The 18,124-nt window shown below is 45.5% G+C and overlaps 2 protein-coding genes across 8 annotated transcripts in view; one reads left to right on the top strand and one right to left on the bottom strand.

Moving 5' to 3' along the window:
- The window catches only part of LOC311100993 (neurotrypsin-like), a gene marked incomplete at both ends in the record, with an annotated part of 32,714 nt that extends 26,439 nt beyond the window's left edge, over positions 1-6,275 (top strand). The window contains 11 exons of the mRNA XM_084142000.1: positions 2,404-2,542; positions 2,656-2,838; positions 2,944-3,087; positions 3,210-3,388; positions 3,483-3,624; positions 3,888-4,111; positions 4,202-4,343; positions 4,507-4,794; positions 4,882-5,004; positions 5,173-5,444; positions 5,653-6,275. Coding sequence (XP_083998126.1) covers positions 2,404-2,542; positions 2,656-2,838; positions 2,944-3,087; positions 3,210-3,388; positions 3,483-3,624; positions 3,888-4,111; positions 4,202-4,343; positions 4,507-4,794; positions 4,882-5,004; positions 5,173-5,444; positions 5,653-6,275 — 2,459 coding nt within the window. The remainder of the gene's footprint in view (positions 1-2,403; positions 2,543-2,655; positions 2,839-2,943; positions 3,088-3,209; positions 3,389-3,482; positions 3,625-3,887; positions 4,112-4,201; positions 4,344-4,506; positions 4,795-4,881; positions 5,005-5,172; positions 5,445-5,652) is intronic.
- Positions 6,276-15,737: 9,462 nt separating this feature from the next.
- The window catches only part of LOC311100675 (calcium/calmodulin-dependent protein kinase type II subunit gamma-like), a 56,529-nt gene continuing 54,142 nt past the window's right edge, over positions 15,738-18,124 (bottom strand). For all 7 annotated transcript variants that reach the window (XM_084141614.1, XM_084141617.1, XM_084141618.1 and 4 more), the window contains one exon: positions 15,738-18,111. The gene's annotated coding sequence lies outside the window, so the exon portion shown is untranslated. The remainder of the gene's footprint in view (positions 18,112-18,124) is intronic.

Below are 18,124 nucleotides of genomic sequence, written 5' to 3'. Positions count from 1 at the left end.
GCCAAGGCAACAAAGGAGTGGCTCAAGAAGGGGTACATTAAGGTCCTGGAGTGGCCTAGCCAGTCTCCAGACCTTAATCCCATAGAAAATCTGTGGAGGGAGCTGAAGGTTCGAGTTGCCAAACGTCAGCCTCGAAACCTTAATGACTTGGAGAAGATCTGCAAAGAGGAGTGGGACAAAATCCCTCCTGAGATGTGTGCAAACCTGGTGGCCAACTACAAGAAACATCTGACCTCTGTGATTGCCAACAAGGGTTTTGCCACCAAGTACTAAGTCATGTTTTGCAGAGGGGTCAAATACTTATTTCCTTCATTCAATTGCAAATCAATTTATAACATTTTTGACATGCGTTTTTCTGGATTTTTTTGTTGTTATTCTGTCTCTCACTGTTCAAATAAATCTACCATTAAAATTATAGACTGATCATGTCTTTGTCAGTGGGCAAACGTACAAAATCAGCAGGGGATCAAATACTTTTTTTCCCTCACTGTATATGTATATATATGTACAAAACATTAAGAACACCTCCCTAATATTGAGTTGCAATCCCCTCCCTTTTGCCCTCAGAACAGCCTCAATTCGTCAGGGCATGGACTCTACAAGGTGTCAAAAGCGTTCCACAGGGATGCTGGCCCATATTGACTCCAATGCTTCCCACAGTTGTGTCAAGTTGGCTGGATGGCCTTTGGGTGGCTGACCATTCTTAATACACACGGGAAACTGTTGTCGTGAAAAACCCAGCAGCTTTGCAGTTCTTGACACACTCAATCCGGTGTGCCTGGCACCTAATACGATACCTTTTGTCTTGCCTATTCACCCTCTGAATGGCACACATACACAATCCATGTTTCAATTGTCTCAAGGCTTAAAAATCCTTCTTTAACGTGTCTCCTCCCCTTCATATACATAGATTGAAGTGGATTTAAAAAGTGACATCAATAAGGGATCATAGCTTTCACCTGGATTCACCTGGTCAGTCTATGTCATGGAAAGAGCAGGTGTTTTAATGTTTTGTACACTCAGTGTATATATACAGTGTATTCAGAAAGTATTCAGACCCCTTCACTTGTTCCACATTTTGTTACGTTATAGCCTTATTCTAAAATGGATTAAATTACATTTTTCCTCATCAATTTATACACAATACCCCATAATGACAAAACAAAAACAGGATTGTGTCGAGGCACAGATCTGGGGAAGGGTACCTAAAAATGTCTGCAGCATTGAAGGTACCCTAGAACACAGTGGCCTCCATCATTCTTACATGGATGAAGTTTGGAACCACCAAGACTCTTCCTAGAGCTGGCCGCCCGGCCAAACTGAGCAATCGGTGGAGAATGGCCTTGGTCAGGGAGGTGACCAAGAACCTGATGGTCACTCTGACAGAGCTCCATAGTTATTCTGTGGAGATGGGAGAACCTTCCAGAAGGACAACAATCTCTATAGCACTCCACCAATCAGTCCTTTATGGTAGAGTGGCCAGACGGAAGCCACTCCTCAGTAAAAGGCACACAGCCCGCTTGGAGTTTGCCAAAAGGCACCTAAAGGACTCTCAGACCATGAGAAACAAGATTCTCTGGTCTGATGAAACCAAGATTGAACTCTTTGGCCTTAATGCCAAGCGTCACGTCTGGAGGAAACCAGGCACCGCTCATTACCTGGCCAATACTGTCCCTACGGTGAAGCATGGTGATGGCAGCATCATGCTGTGGAGATGTTTTTCAGTGGCAGGGACTGGGAGACTAGTCAGGATCGAGGGAAAGATGAACGGAGCAAAGTACAGAGAGATTCTTGATGAAAATCTGCTCCAGAGTGCTCAGGACCTCAGACTGGGGTGAAGGTTCACCTTCCAACAGGACAATGACCCTAAGCACACAGCCAAGACAATGCAGGAGTGGTTTCGGGACAAGTCTCTCAATGTCCTTAAGTGGCCCAGCCAGAGTTCGGACTTGAACCCGATCGAACATCTCTGAAGAGACCTGAAAATAGCTGTGCAGCGACGCTCCCCATCCAACCTGACGGAGCTTGAGAAGCTCTGCAGAGAAGAATGGGAGAAAATCCCCAAATACAGATGTGCCAAGCTAGTAGCGTCATACCAAAGACTCAAGGCTGTAATCGCTGCCAAAGGCCCTTCAACAAAGTACAGAGTTAAGGGTCAGAATTATGTAAATGTCATATTTCCCAAAAAAAATTCTACATTGTGTGTAGTTGGATGAGGGGAAAAAAACTATTTAATCCATTTTAGAATAAGGCTGTAACGTAACAAAATGTGGAAAAAGTGAAGGGGTCTGTATACTTTCCGAATGCACCGTATATGACAAATAGCAAATAACTTGTACATAATATTTGGATTTGATGAGATACCTGTCGTCTGAGTCTTTCTTCCGTCTCTCCCTCTCCTAGGTGCAGCTCGGCTGGTGGGCGGGACATCGTCAGGAAGTGGACGTGTGGAGGTGTACCTGAATGGCCAGTGGGGGGCAGTGTGTGACTCTCATTGGACATACAGAGATGCCAGTGTGATCTGCAGACAGCTGGGACTGGGGTGAGGGATATGTGTGGTAGGAGTGTGTATGTTTGAGTGCGCCTCCTCATCAAGATCAGCATTGTAGCATCGCAGCATTTCGGTTTCATCTGTAAGACTGTGTGTGTCCTCAGGGAGATCGGCACAGCGTTGCAGCGCTCCCGGTTCGGCTCAGGCTCTGGTCTCTTCCACTATGAGCGGCTGGGTTGCCGTGGTGATGAGAGCTCCATCAGCCAATGCCGGAGCAGGACATTTGTTACCGGGGATTGTAGCCATGGAAACGAGGCGGGAGTGGTGTGTGCTCCACCAGAAGGTCAGTAGAAAGCATCGGGAGCTAGAGAGAAGGAAAGAAAGTGTGCATATTGTTACCTCTTGACTCTACTTAGCATCCATATTGGGTCATTGTTTCCTCCCCCAGGCAGTGGTCCTCCTCTACGATTGGTTGGAGGAGAGGAAGACTTTGAGGGGCGTGTGGAGGTGTTTCACGGCAATAGGTGGGGCTCCGTCTGTGATGACCAATGGGACCACAGAGACGCAGAGGTGGTCTGTCGACAGCTGGGCTTCGGGTGAGTGTGTGTGTTTGTGTGCGCACGAGAGAGAGAGAGGAGACTCTGTAGTAGCATTTATACTCCGCTAGAGGAAGAGTCATTATTGTTGTTTTGCACATTGATGTACCCATGTGTTTCAGGGGCGTGGCGAAGGCCTGGTCGTGGGCCCACTTCGGACAGGGCTCAGGTCCCATTCAATTGGACGCCGTAAGGTGTACAGGAAATGAACTCTTCCTGGACCAGTGTCTTCATGGAGACTGGGAACAACACAACTGTGACCATATGGAAGATGCTGGGGTGTCCTGCAGCCCCTACACAGGTACACACACATATTTCAACCACGCATGCATGCACACAAACACACATTCCAAAAACAGATATAACATGCACACATATGACTGTGTGTGTTCCAGACGGTGTGGTCCGGTTGGTAGGAGGAGACAGTCCATGGGAGGGTCGTGTGGAGGTGTTCCACTCTGGGGACTGGGGTACGGTGTGTGATGACCACTGGACTCAACAACACGCACAGGTGGTCTGTCGACAGCTCGGATACAGGTGTGTACCTTCTTTTGCAGACATGGCCACACTTGGAAGAGACAATAGTGCCAGTCTTGAATTTCGTTGTTGTTGATTGAATTTCGTTGTTGTTGATTGAATTTCGTTGTTGTTGATTCCTGTAACTAGGAAGTCTCCACTCTGTTTATGATTTTAAAGTAGACTCAGTGATATGACATCATCATAAATGTTGGAGCTTTATGGTAATCAACAACTACCAAATTGTACCTTTAAGTTGATGTAATTTCGTGGTCTACCTCTAGGGGGCATGCTGAGGTGATGGCTGACAGAACGTTTGGCAAGGGTTCTGGTCTCATCCTATTGGACGATGTTCGTTGTGAGGGAACGGAGTCGTCCCTGCTGGACTGTCGCCATGGCATCTGGGGCCGTAGCGACTGTTCCCATGGAGAGGACGTGGGCGTCCGTTGCAGGGCCGGAGCTAAAGAAGAAGATACCAATGAGGTCCCGGCTGTCACACTTGCCACAGGTAAGCCCTTTTTCCTGGGATTCAGTTTTTACTTTGAACAAGTATGTTTTCAAAGATATATGTGATGTGTATAATGTCTGTGTGTTGCAGGTCCCCTGGTGCGTCTGGTAGGGGGTGGTAGCCATAAGAAAGGTCGTGTGGAGGTGTATCTCCATGGAGACTGGGGAAGTATCTGTGACTCAGGCTGGAACGACCTGAACGCCGCCGTGGTCTGCAGACAGCTGGGCCACAGGTGAGTGTGTGTGTCTGTGTGCTTTAGTGTGCACATACCTTTGTGTGTTGAAGTAATAGTGTTTATTCAGTCTGTACAGCATTTTCAATGTTTCTTTTCAATTATGTCCGTCTTTCATCCTCACACTTCCACCCTTTCTCCTCCTCCTCCCCCTCTCCCTCAGTGGTCATGCAGTAGCGGTGGATGGGTTCGGTTGGGGAAAGGGTCCTGTCCACCTGGACCAGGTGAGGTGTAGGGGGAAGGAGGACTTCCTGGGGGAGTGTCCGTCTCTGGGCCGGAGCCCTGCGGGCTGCAGACGGAGAGAGGATGCAGGGGTGAGCTGCGACTCCGCCCCCCAGTCAACAGAGGGCCAAGCCAGGCCAAGTGAGCGCACCTGTGGAGTGAGGAAGATTGTGGCGGAAAGGAACGAGAGGAAGAGTGGAGTGGGAGGAGGAGGAGAGAATATACTCAGGTAAGAGAAGCTTTACCTACAGTTTAGATACACAGTACAGTATATCATACATGAGAACACATATACACATCTCCCCCTCTCCTCTAGGACGTCGTGGCCGTGGCAGGTGTCAGTGTGGTTGGGTTCTGAGGGGAAAGATGGCCATCCTATTTGCAGTGGTACTCTGATCTCTCCCTGCTGGGCGCTCGCCTCCGCTCACTGCTTCACCAGGTGAAGAGCACTTCTCCTTTTCCTGACATTTGTAAACTCACTAGTTTTTGATGCTCACGTCTTCTTTTTCTGCCTGTGTTTCTCCCCATCCAATTTTCTGTCCCCCTTTTCAAAATACTTACACCCCCTATCTATATATCTCTCTCTCTCCCCCCCTCCATCCTCTAGGTTTGGTATTGACCCATCCCAGTACGTGGTGCGTGTGGGGGGTTCTGACCGAACTCTGACCCTGGAGAAAGTGGTGGTCCACAGGAAGTTCAGGTCAGATCAGGGCCCTGGGGGTCATGACCTGGCCCTGCTGAGGCTGCCCAGCCCCAAGGGTCACTGTTTGACTTTTGACCCCCACACCAATGCTGCCTGCCTCCCCACCCCGGACACTGCGGGTGGCAAGACCCCCTCCACCTGCATCGCTGCGGTTACCGCAGGCTGGGACGGCCCAGGTACGCCTCACCTTCCACTCCCTCAACTCTGATCTCTCAACTACAACCTCCGAGGACATTGATTTGTGGTTTAGCATCGCTGACACATTAGTAACTTATTTTCATTTTTTTCTCTCTCTCCTTCCTTCCTTCCTACTGTACATCCACTCTCCCCATTCTCTCACAATCGCTTCCTCATCCTCCAACCCCTCCCCTTGTCCCTTCACAGATGCTGTGCTTCAGTCCTGGGTACCCCTCCTGTCGTCATGGCAGTGTAAGAAGCGTTATGGGGATGGTTACTCCTCCCACGGCACGCTGTGCGCCGGCAGCCCCCCCGACACACGCCGTCTCCACAGGAACAACGGTTGCCAGGGCAACTGGGGTGGCGGGCTGGTGTGCCAGGGAGACGGGGGGCGATGGGTGTTGACCGGGATTGTCTCCGGGGGTTACGGTTGCAGCGACCCCTCAACCCCGGCGCTCTACACACGGGTTGGCCGGTTCCGGGGCTGGATTGAGGAGGTCACACACACACACACACACACGCAAGAGCGGGAGCAGGAGCGGAACACACACAGTCAGGAGCACGAGGAGCTCAAACACACACAGGATCAGCTCACACACACGGAGGAGCGGAGAATACTTGCATACGATTATGACGAGCTGCAACACACACACTCCCAAGAGCAGAGCACACACACTGATGATCAATTCATACACACACAGCACAACAATAAACATACACACGATCCCAATGAGCATAAACACACTCACAATCAGCACGCACATACACACACGCACGATAAACACACACACACCCACGAAGCAGTCACACACACACACAACCTGGTCTGATCCAGGACACTCCATTGGCTCACCGGCCGTGCCATGTGACTTTAAGAGGAAGAGGAGGAAGAATAGATGATAATGGAGGAAGAGGAGGACATGTTGGAAAAGGAGGGGGAGAAAGAGAAAAAGACAACAAGAGAAAAGGAGAGATCCTCCTCTTCCTCCTGATCCAGACGATGTAAACCATATTAATGTAAACTCTGGCTGATTATGATCATAATGTACTCAGACTGGGCAGACGTGTGTGTTACGCAAGCTGTGGGGTGTGTGCATGCACGTATGGGTGCCATATGTGTGTGTATCATTTGTGTGCGTAGGAGGGGAGATGGGATGCTGTATTGATAATGTGTAGCTAGACAACATGTTTTAGGTAGTCTTTTCTCTGACAGTGGGGTTGGCCTTTTTATTTATGGTCTTGTAATGCCCTATTTAAATGTGAAGTCCATCCAGACTGATCGGTTATTCCTTAACCAGTGTAAAAAAATAAAAATGCTGCTGTTCAAAAGCTGTTCTCGACTATCTAATACCACAGTTGTATTGCTGAAGATGCTATTTACTCTACCTTGGAAATGGACTGGACTTTCTCTTCTTTCAAATGTGAACAGGACAGCTCTTCTCTCTCGTTTCAAATAAACTGGACTTTCTTGGGGGCTCAAAGCCGGACTCTTTGGGGGACAGCAGTTAGCCTTGAAGTGCGGGCCAGTAACCTGAGCTTAATGGTTCCAGTTCCCAACTACCATTGTGCCCTTGAGCAAGACACTTTACTGCTTGAACAAATTGCTCCAGGGATTCTGCACTGTGGCATACGCTGTGCCTCTCAACCGCATTGCAACATCACAAAAAAAAGACAATAAAATTCTATGCTACTGTACTCTACTCTATTCCTATTGTACTATGTTCTTCTCTCTCTCGTCAAAGCCATAGAGCCAAGGGATGGATGGATCATATTTTTTTTTTGTACTGATCTCCCTGAACTGTTCTAGTTGTTAACATTGTGTGTAAATAGTTCTGATTGTTTGTGTGTTTTCGTTAATTATTGTCTGATTTCGATTGCCAAACAGTTAGACTTCCTGTAGTTGAATGTTCCTCTCTCTGTTCTCTGAGCGGATGTGTGTGATCTAACCAGTAGACGGCTATATTGTGGTATATTCAGCGCCGTAGTTTATCATACGCTTAAGGGAGAAGTTGTCCCTAACCACAGATCTAGGATCAGATTAGCCAACTCCAAACCTTAGCCATTAGGGAGGATACAAAAAGATATGACCCAGAGCCAGTGGTTAGGGGCAATATCTACCAACCCCACACAGTATATGGCCCTGATTGTTTTCTGTTTTTGTTTTTTACTGGATGGACTTGCTCAATCGTGTGCTGTGCCCTGGTGTTGTGTAGCATCTTGTATTCTATAACTAATTGTTTCTCTCAAACAGGAAATGCGCCTATGCCTCTTTTTTAAACCTCTACAGACTCCTTCCTATCCAGTAACATGATGTGGTATCTACTATATAATCATTTCATGAAACTCCTCCCTGAGACTTGACGTTTGAATAAAACACTGTCCAGAGAATCATACTAAGTCAATGTAAGTGTTTACATAGCTGGACATATTCCACCAAACCCGCATTGCATAATGTACACAGTGTGTGTCTGTGCACATAGGCAGCAGTAGTAAACACAGACACTACGTAAACAATGCTTTTGTGGGTTTGATTGAATCCCAGCCAGAGGGTTTATGTCTCTGTTTAAAGCTGTGAAGAGTCTGACTCAGTAGAAATGTAAAACTGTCTTACAGCCATCTGCGTGTTCCTCTGACTGGTCTGTCTCTGTACTGAAACATGGTGGACTATTAAAAGAGAACAGGTCCTGTGTTGGTCTCTGTGGACTTTTCTTTATTAAAACGCTGCTTGATGGGTAGGTCCTGTGTTGAGCTGTATGTGGCTGTACTGGTCGAACAAGAGACCATGGGCCCTGTTTCCCAAATTCATTGTTAGAATCATAGGATCCTGATCTCAGTGTAAATATGAGATTGCTGCTCAGTTCAGGAAGTCAGTTTAAATGTAATTGAAAGCTCCCAGCAGCCCAGACCAAAGCCTTGCCAAGCCTGAAGAATTGTCCTGTGACATCTGCACTGGCACAAGGTGCAAGGCCCTGAAGTCCTACCTGGAGTGTCTGACCTCTTTCTGTGAGATGCACCTGCAGCCTCATCAGAGAGTTGCAGGCATGAAGAGACACAAGCTGATCGACCCTGTGGAGAACCTGGAAGACATGATGTGTATGAACCATGACAGACTCCTGGAGCTGTTCTGTAGGACCGACCAGACGTGTGTGTGTCAGTTCTGCACTGAGAAAGACCACAAGACTCACCACACTGTCCCTCTACAGGAAGAGTTTGGAGAGAGGAAAGCTGAACTGGGGAAGACGAAGGCACAAGTACAGCAGATGATCCAGGAGCGACTGCAGATTATTCAGGAGATTAAACATTCAATAGAGCTCAGCAAGAAAGACGCAGAGAGAGAGAGATGACAGACAGCATGCAGGTCTTCACTGATCTGATGCACTCTACTGAGAGAAGCCAGGCCAAACTCATTGTGGTTGAGGAGAAGCAGAAAGCAGCAGAGAAGCGGACTGAGGGGCGTATTAAAGAGCTGGAGCATGAAACCACTGAGTTACAGAGGAGAAGCACTGAGCTGAAGCAGCTCTCACACACTGAGGACCACCTCCACCTCATCCAAAGTTCCCCATCCCTGTGTAAACCAAATCAAACTTTATTTGTCACATGCGCCGAATACAACAGGTATAGACCATACTAAAGTAAAAAATAAATAAAAAGTAACACAATAAAATAACGAGGCTATATACAGGGGGTACCGGTACAGAGTCAATGTGCGGGGGTACAGGTTAGTCAAGGTAATTTGTACATGTAGCAGGAATAAAGTTACTATGCATAGATAATAGACAGCGGTTAGCAGCAGTGTAAAAACAAGTAGCTGTTAAGGAGCCTTTTGGTCCTAGACTTGGCGCTCCGGTACCGCTTACCGTGCGGTAGCAGAGAGAACAGTCTATGACTTGGGTGACTGGAGTCTTTGACAATCTTTTGGGCTTTCCTCTGACACCACCTAGTATATAGGTCCTGGATGGCAGGAAGCTTGGCCCCAGTGATGTACTGGGCTGTACGCACTACCCTCTGTAGCGCTTTATGGTCAGATGCCGAGCAGTTGCCATACCAGGCGGTGATGCAACCGGTCAGGATGCTCTCGATGGTGCAGCTGTATAACTTTTTGAGGATCTTGGGACCCATGCCAAATCTTTTCAATCTCTTTAGGGGGAAAATGTGTTGTCGTGCCCTCTTCACGACTGTCTTGGTGTGTTTGGACCATGATAGTTTGTTGGACACCAAGGAACTTGAAACCCTCGATCCGCTCCACTACAGCCCTGTCGATGTTAATGGGGGCCTGTTCGGCCCGCCTTTTCCTGTAGTTCACGATCAGCTCCTTTGTCTTGCTCACATTGAGAAAAATGTAGCAGCAACATTATGTACACAATAAGTTACAAAATAAGTTACAAACAACGCAAAAAAACTAACAACATAGCACAGTTGGTTAGGAGCCTGTACCCCTCCAAACAACAAGGACTGGTCTGAGATCAGTATTCACATTGAGCTGTGTGTGGTGAATGTGAGGAGTGTTTTGAGGAGCTCTGTGTCTGAGCTGGAGGAGACTCTGGACCATGATACAGCAAATACCTGGCTCATCCTATCCAGTGGTGATTTTAGCATGTAAATCTTGGTGGGGCAAACTCCCCAAAAAAGTTTGGGATGCATGCCAGCAAAGCCACTACACAACACTAAACAATACATGAATTGCATTAGAACGGTGTCAAACAGTGCCCACAAACTGCTTTCTTTTCAGCACCATGGAGTGAATCCTTACCACTGCTACACCTGGCGATCAGCGGAGTCTTGTCTAGCAGTGAAACAGTTCACTCAGCATTGTCACGACTTCCGCCGAGGCTGCCGCCCCTCCTTGTTCGGGCAGGTTTCGGCGTTCGTCGTCACCGGCTTACTAGCTGCTGCCGAACCATTTATCATCACTCCACTTGTCTTGTCTAATTAATCACACACACCTGGTCCTTATCCCCAATTAGTCATTGTATAAGTGTTCCCTCTACTTCCTTATCTGTGTGGGTGATTGTTTGTTGTGAGCTACCCTTACCTTGTTGTTGCCAGGGTAGTATTTTCCCCTGTGCCTGAGTGTTGTTGTCGCATGCTTGCGCAACTGTTTGACAGAATAAACTCTTTTGGATGCGCATTAATCTCCTGCACCTGACTCCTTCTACCACACGCATCACAAGCATAATTTACTGCCTTTAAAAAAAACATAGCTGATATGGATGACTTGCTTAAACAAATGTGGTTTCTACTGACAATTGAGATGTACAAACTATGGCGTAAGGGGACGACGAGCGGATAAGAAGCAATCCGTAATTTTGATTAAGACATTCATGAGCGAGCTAGGACGGACGTAGTCAATATAACTATTTGTTCAGCACTTCTGAAATGTACAGCAACAGAATTCAGAACATGGGCCATTCCTACAGTATTCTCCCTGTACACAAAGTCAGAACCGTAGGATAAATAAAGGGGGCATTTAGCAGAAAATTACATTTACATTTGAGATTTTAGTCATTTAGCAGATGCTCTTATCCAGAGCAACTTACAGTTAGTGAGTGCATACATATACATATATATATATATATATATATATATATATATATATATATATATATATACATACATATACATATATATATATATATATATATATATTTATTATTTTTTTCATACTGAATAAATGACAATGAAAGCTCTTACCATTTTCGATGATTACATTTCTCTAAAACAGGCTATAGGCTACATGTGCACCACCAAGTCAGAACAGTAGGCTAAGTTATGAGGGGGAAAGGTACCAAGTTATTAGGGTGAGGCACATGGGCTACTAACAGCTTACTACACAACATACACTTAGCATTACTTTCTTAGCTACAGTATACAGTGGGGGAAAAAAGTATTTAGTCAGCCACCAATTGTGCAAGTTCTCCCACTTAAAAAGATGAGAGATGCCTGTAATTTTCATCATAGGTACACGTCAACTATGACAGACAAATTGAGATTTTTTTTCTCCAGAAAATCACATTGTAGGATTTTTAATGAATTTATTTGCAAATTATGGTGGAAAATAAGTATTTGGTCACCTACAAACAAGCAAGATTTCTGGCTCTCACAGACCTGTAACTTCTTATTTAAGAGGCTCCTCTGTCCTCCACTCGTTACCTGTATTAATGGCACCTGTTTGAAATTGTTATCAGTATAAAAGACACCTGTCCACAACCTCAAACAGTCACACTCCAAACTCCACTATGGCCAAGACCAAAGAGCTGTCAAAGGACACCAGAAACAAAATTGTAGACCTGCACCAGGCTGGGAAGACTGAATCTGCAATAGGTAAGCAGCTTGGTTTGAAGAAATCAACTGTGGGAGCAATTATTAGGAAATGGAAGACATACAAGACCACTGATAATCTCCCTCGATCTGGGGCTCCACGCAAGATCTCACCCCGTGGGGTCAAAATGATCACAAGAACGGTGAGCAAAAATCCCAGAACCACACGGGGGGACCTAGTGAATGACCTGCAGAGAGCTGGGACCAAAGTAACAAAGCCTACCATCAGTAACACACTACGCCGCCAGGGACTCAAATCCTGCAGTGCCAGACGTGTCCCCCTGCTTAAGCCAGTACATGTCCAGGCCCGTCTGAAGTTTGCTAGAGTGCATTTGGATGATCCAGAAGAGGATTGGGAGAATGTCATATGGTCAGATGAAACCAAAATAGAACTTTTTGGTAAAAACTCAACTCGTCGTGTTTGGAGGACAAAGAATGCTGAGTTGCATCCAAAGAACACCATACCTACTGTGAAGCATGGGGGTGGAAACATCATGCTTTGGGGCTGTTTTTCTGCAAAGGGACCAGGACGACTGATCCGTGTAAAGGAAAGAATGAATGGGGCCATGTATCGTGAGATTTTGAGTGAAAACCTCCTTCCATCAGCAAGGGCATTGAAGATGAAACGTGGCTGGGTCTTTCAGCATGACAATGATCCCAAACACACCGCCCGGGCAACGAAGGAGTGGCTTCGTAAGAAGCATTTCAAGGTCCTGGAGTGGCCTAGCAAGTCTCCAGATCTCAACCCCATACAAAATCTTTGGAGGGAGTTGAAAGTCCGTGTTGCCCAGTGACAGCCCCAAATCATCACTGCTCTAGAGGAGATCTGCATGGAGGAATGGGCCAAAATACCAGCAACAGTGCGTGAAAACCTTGTGAAGACTTAGAGAAAACGTTTGACCTGTGTCATTGCCAACAAAGGGTATATAACAAAGTATTGAGAAACTTTTGTTATTGACCAAATACTTATTTTCCACCATAATTTGCAAATAAATTCATTAAAAATCCTACAATGTGATTTTCTGGATTTTTTTCTCTCATTTTGTCTGTCATAGTTGACGTGTACCTATGATGAAAATTACAGGTCTCTCTCATCTTTTTAAGTGGGAGAACTTGCACAATTGGTGGCTGACTAAATACTTTTTTTCCCCACTGTACATTTCTCCCTGGCATATTACATAATGTACGCAGGAGCATACAAGACAGTCCTTCTTGTGGGCAAATTTTGTCATCAAACATTGTCATCAAAGTCTGGCATTCTCTGGATTTATGGTGCTTTCAAGAGAACTGGGAACTTGGAGAAAAAAAACAAGGTCGAATCATGATCTTCAGGTTCGTTTTTTCAGAGTTCCCAGTTCTCTTGAACTCACAGAAGTCTGAGTTTTCCCAGTTCCAAGTTTCAAGTTGTTTTAAACACGGTAGAAGTCATGCTTGACTGACAGCATGGCCAATGTATTCAACCTTTTCTGGGCCATGTTGTTGAATGTTTATCATTTTAAGCTTGGAAAAGAGACCCTTAAACCCAGACTTGGACCACAAACCCACTCCACTGAATAGCAGGCTAGTGATTGCTTTGCAACGCTTGCAGTTAGCCAGTGATTCCTTCCAAACCACTCATTGTTGAATTTGCGATTTCCAACTTGTTGTGTAATGTTTATGTCCAATGGCCGATGGGAACCAATATGTTTTATCTATAATTTCTCTTCATCATTTCTCTTCATATGACAAGGATTACAAAGGATTTGCCAGTAGATTGTCAACTTGATTCATGATGATGACTGCTAGCTTGCTAGCTAAGATTTTGAAAGTATGATGTTGACATGATCAGTCCAATCAAAGCTACGGTAGATAAACGTGATTTGACATAATTTTATCTGTGGCCAATGACCTTGAGCCTTCTTGGATGGGCACTTCTAATGTAACTCTATGGCAGCACCCAAGGGGCTTGAATTTTCAAGCACTCCCCGTAGATTTAGCGGTGATGTAGCGTCCCCATGAGTGACAAAAGACTGAACCAATCACGGCGCAACTACAGAACATTACCAAACCCTACGCTCTGTATTTTCCGCTGGCTGCCCCACCACCACAGAAAGCACTGAGCTAGGCTGAAACACCTGCATTTTGGAGCTGCCGTACTCAAGAAAGCAAAAAGAGACCATGATTGTATGCGGCTTTATCAACAACGATTATTATTTTTTACATTGTTTGCAAACTGATATGTAACACATATTAATGCCAAAATAACATGCAAAACAGGCAACAAAAAATGTTTTGTCTCAAACCATCAGAGGGAAACAAGGAGAGGATTCAAGGACCTTACAAGCGAAGTATCAAGATTGGTGAAGAAGGATCCTTGGACATTCTCCTCGCTTCCCTCTGACATTTTGAGGAGGCGGGAAGAAGACGGATGAGAGAAACAAGGAATTGAGGAAAGACTTGAGAATGAGCTCAGCCTATCTACTCCCAGCTCATGTCAACATGATGTCTGTGACCTCTGAGAAGACTCCTGAGTGGCGCAGTGGTCTAAGGCACTGCATCGCAGTGCTAACTGTGCCACTAGAGATCCTGGTTCGAATCCAGGCTCTGTCGCAGCCGGCCGCGACCGGGAGACTCATGGGCGGCACACAATTGGCCCAGCGTCATCCAGGGTAGGGGAGGGAATGGCCGGCAGGGATGTAGCTCAGTTGATAGAGCATGGCATTTGCAACGCCAGGGTTGTGGGTTTGATTCCCACGGGGGGCCAGTATAAAAAAAATATGTATTCACTAACTGTAAGTCGCTCTGGATAAGAGCGTCTGCTAAATGACTAAAATGTAAGACAGACAGGTAGAGAACAAGAGTGATAGATAGAGAAAGATTGCCAGAGAGAAAAGAGTGTGTGTGTGACTTGCAGACTTGCAGCAGTGTCCTCCTCATTAATCACAGAGAAGACAGGGACCAAGAGACTTGTCCTATATCTCTGACACACACAGGAATACACAGTCCGCCTTAAGGTTACACACAGGAGTATACAGTCCGCCTTAAATAAGGTTTCAATACTGCCCTAAATAGGCGTAGGCTAGTGTCACCTTCAATGAGAACAGGACTGGAAAGCTTTAAATAAGACTTAAGAAAGGCCAGACAGACACACTATCAATAGCTTTAGGGCACGTGTCAAACTCATTCCACGGAGGGCCGAGTGTCTGCTGGTTTTCGCCCCTCCCTTGTACTTGATTGATGAATGAAGGTCATTAATTAATAAGGAACTCCCCTCACCTGGTTGTCTAGGTCTTAACTGAAAGGAAAAACCAGCAGACACTAGGCCCTCCATGGAATGAGTTTGACACCCCTGCTTTAGGGGAACAGTTACACTAGCATAATATAGCCATGTTAATCAAACAACACACTAGCATACCACCTAGAGGCAATCTACTGGACGTGCATTCTTAGGGCTAGCAAGACATTGGGTCACCTTGATTTAATCAGACCGAGTGTTAAACCTCGTTAGCAGACATCCACATAGTGGATGTTTTGGAAGTGTAACTGCGGTATGAGCTGACAAATAGGTGAGTGGCTGCTGGTGTCACAAACCACTCCCGTCTTATCCCTACCGAGTTAGAAGTTCAAAACTGAGATAGAAAGTGTAGTCTTATGCATGCTTTCATGTACATTTAGATGGGGGATGTATAGCCTATCAGTCTAATCGAGGTGTAGACAACAGAACATCACACAATCACGTTTTTGAACTTGTAATGCGGCTGCATGAACTTTAACGCCGCTGCATGGAATTTGTCGGAATATAAAGTTGGGTGGTTTCGTTGCATCCAATGGCAGTGTCCGCGAAAAGCCAGCGCTAGGAGACACTTCTGGATTCGACAGCTCCAACGCAGTTCCACCTCCAACACTGCCAAAACAACCGCTGTGTGGGTGTCGGCTAGCGCAGATCTGATATAATCTAGCCCCTAGTTTTTTACAAAAGAGACACGGAGACAAACCGGTGCTGAAATAGTATTTTTATTAAATACTTTCAAGATCCAAGTTTTGAAGAATAACAAAGCTATGATAAAGGACCTACTAACAATCAGACAAACATTTGATCGTCCTCAATTTATGGTTTTATTTTACCGTACATCATGATCATGCAAAAAACTCCAGCATCCAACAACTGCTGGGGAAAGAAAGCGCAGCCCGACAGGTTAACATCACAACGCAGGGAGAGTACTAACAATGAGCTTCACACCAAGCTAAGGCTCCTCAATACTTTTTGTAATTAAATAGTATTTTGTGTTTATTTTATTATCTCATGTCACCTATTTAATATTCTGGACGGAGGCCGAGTTTTTTAAAAATATTTTTCTTCATTTCAAAAGATGCAAATATAATATAGTTATTATATACCCTATCTTCCGTCCTAGTTCAGGTAGGTGAATGGTGGAGATGCTTAAACTGAAACATGCATACATCGCTCTCTGGTTTAAATCCATAAATACTTCACTGATCACTCTTCTCTCCACCTGAATGGGCAATATAAAGACTAAAATTCCACTGATTAGATGAAATAAAATTAATAAATGTACTGTTAATCAATAAAAATGCAGTTGTCTCCTTGTTTACCCTCCATTTCCTGTGTGTGTGTGTGTGTGTCATAACAGATTTCTATCCTCAACAACTGCTCTGAATTCAGCCCCTTCCATCCCGGTTATATTCCAACCAGCTAGTCTGATCAGTTCAATAGTTGGCGTAACTTTAGTGTGTGTGTGCGCCTGTATAGAATGCAGAACTTTCCAAAAAGCAGAGAGTAAAAAAACAAAAAAATAACATTGTCAACAAAACCCAAACCAGCAAACAGAGACACACACATATACACTCAGACACACATTCACACAGATAAACAGACCGCTCAAACAGAGGGAGAGACAGTTACTAATCGAGGGATACCGCACTAAGAACGGTTGAAAACGCAAACACTGCCAGGGTTTCACCATTGACACAGTGCAGTGGTAAAGATATGTTACAAAGCCTGACACACCACAGTGTGTGTGGGTGTGAGCAAGTGTGTACACGATATGTATTTACACAGGATATATGAGACTGGCAGCACAGGACATCGGGTTGGAATAAGAATTTGGGAGGTGTATGTGTTGGTATGCATGTGTGTGTGTGTGTAGAGGTCATCTCAAAATGGTGTCAGGAACATGGCCATGGGACTAGAGCTGGTGTATGTGTTAGACAAATGTCCACCCCTTTGTCATGCACTCTGAGTGACTCTCTTAGACATATGTACATGATATGTACATGATAGATATATAAATCACACACACCATCTATACACAGCCAGAGGGTGGGAGTGAGAAACGGAGAAGGGGTGAGAAAAGGGAGAGAAGGAGGCTTAGAAATACAGAAAAAATAAGGGCAAGAAAGGGAGAGAGAGGAAGAAGGAAAACATGCAAAATGCAGATGCCTTTTCCCAAAATTCCCTTTCTCCCACTGCAGACAGATAAAACAGACAGACAGGAGGTACACGTCGCAGATTCACTTTGACAATAAAACCCATTTTTAAAACTCAGTCGCTTAAAATGAACTCAGTCAGACTCAGTCCACAGAAACGCAACATAAACACAAGGCTAAAAACACAACAGAAACACAATGCTCTCGAATGCACCCCCTACCTGCTCTTCTCTCCAAAAACAAACAAAACAACAAAAAACTACAAACGCGTACAAAGCCTAAAGTTCTACTTTGGTGCTGCACCTTTTGATATCAAGTTTCTTGCATCAGGTTCTTACATTTCTGATTGAACCGACTGTCCTTCCATATAGAATTCTGCTAGAGAATTCATCATTTACATTCTCTGGGAAACAGAGAAATCCTGCTCCGGAGATATAACTTTATCAACATGTCATCTACTACCATCACACACTCTCCTCTCATCGTATATATATATATATATAAATGCTTGTTAGGGTTGGGTGTTGTCTGGTACTAGTCATATATTACACTGTATAGTCATAACTCATTCTCATAACTGTCATCACAAGTTCATGAACCCCTTCCTCCCCACTCCTCTCATCTCAAAATGGCTGCCATGGACGGGAGACAAAATGGCTGCCGGGTGGGAGGGGTCAGAGGTCAAAGGACGAGCCCTCCTATTGGCCGTCAGATGCATGCATCATCCCACAGGGGCGGAGTCCACACTTGGCCGGCCCCCAGCAGATCAAAAGAGACTGGATTGGTTGGTGTTGTGGAGAGGGTGCAGTCTTGCCCGGCCAGGCTCCTGGCAATGGCCAACCCACAAAGAGGACACGCCCCCAAAAAAGCCGAAAACACGCCCCAAAACTCACACTCCAATAGCCTGGAGCGTTTGGACACCTGAGGGAGAAAG

The sequence above is a fragment of the Coregonus lavaretus genome, assembly GCF_964263955.1.
Source record: "Coregonus lavaretus genome assembly, chromosome: 25".
In the NCBI taxonomy this organism is placed as follows: Eukaryota; Metazoa; Chordata; class Actinopteri; order Salmoniformes; family Salmonidae; genus Coregonus; species Coregonus lavaretus.
The sequence above is the reverse complement of the archived record's forward strand: the minus strand, read 5'-3'. Positions and strand labels throughout refer to the sequence as shown.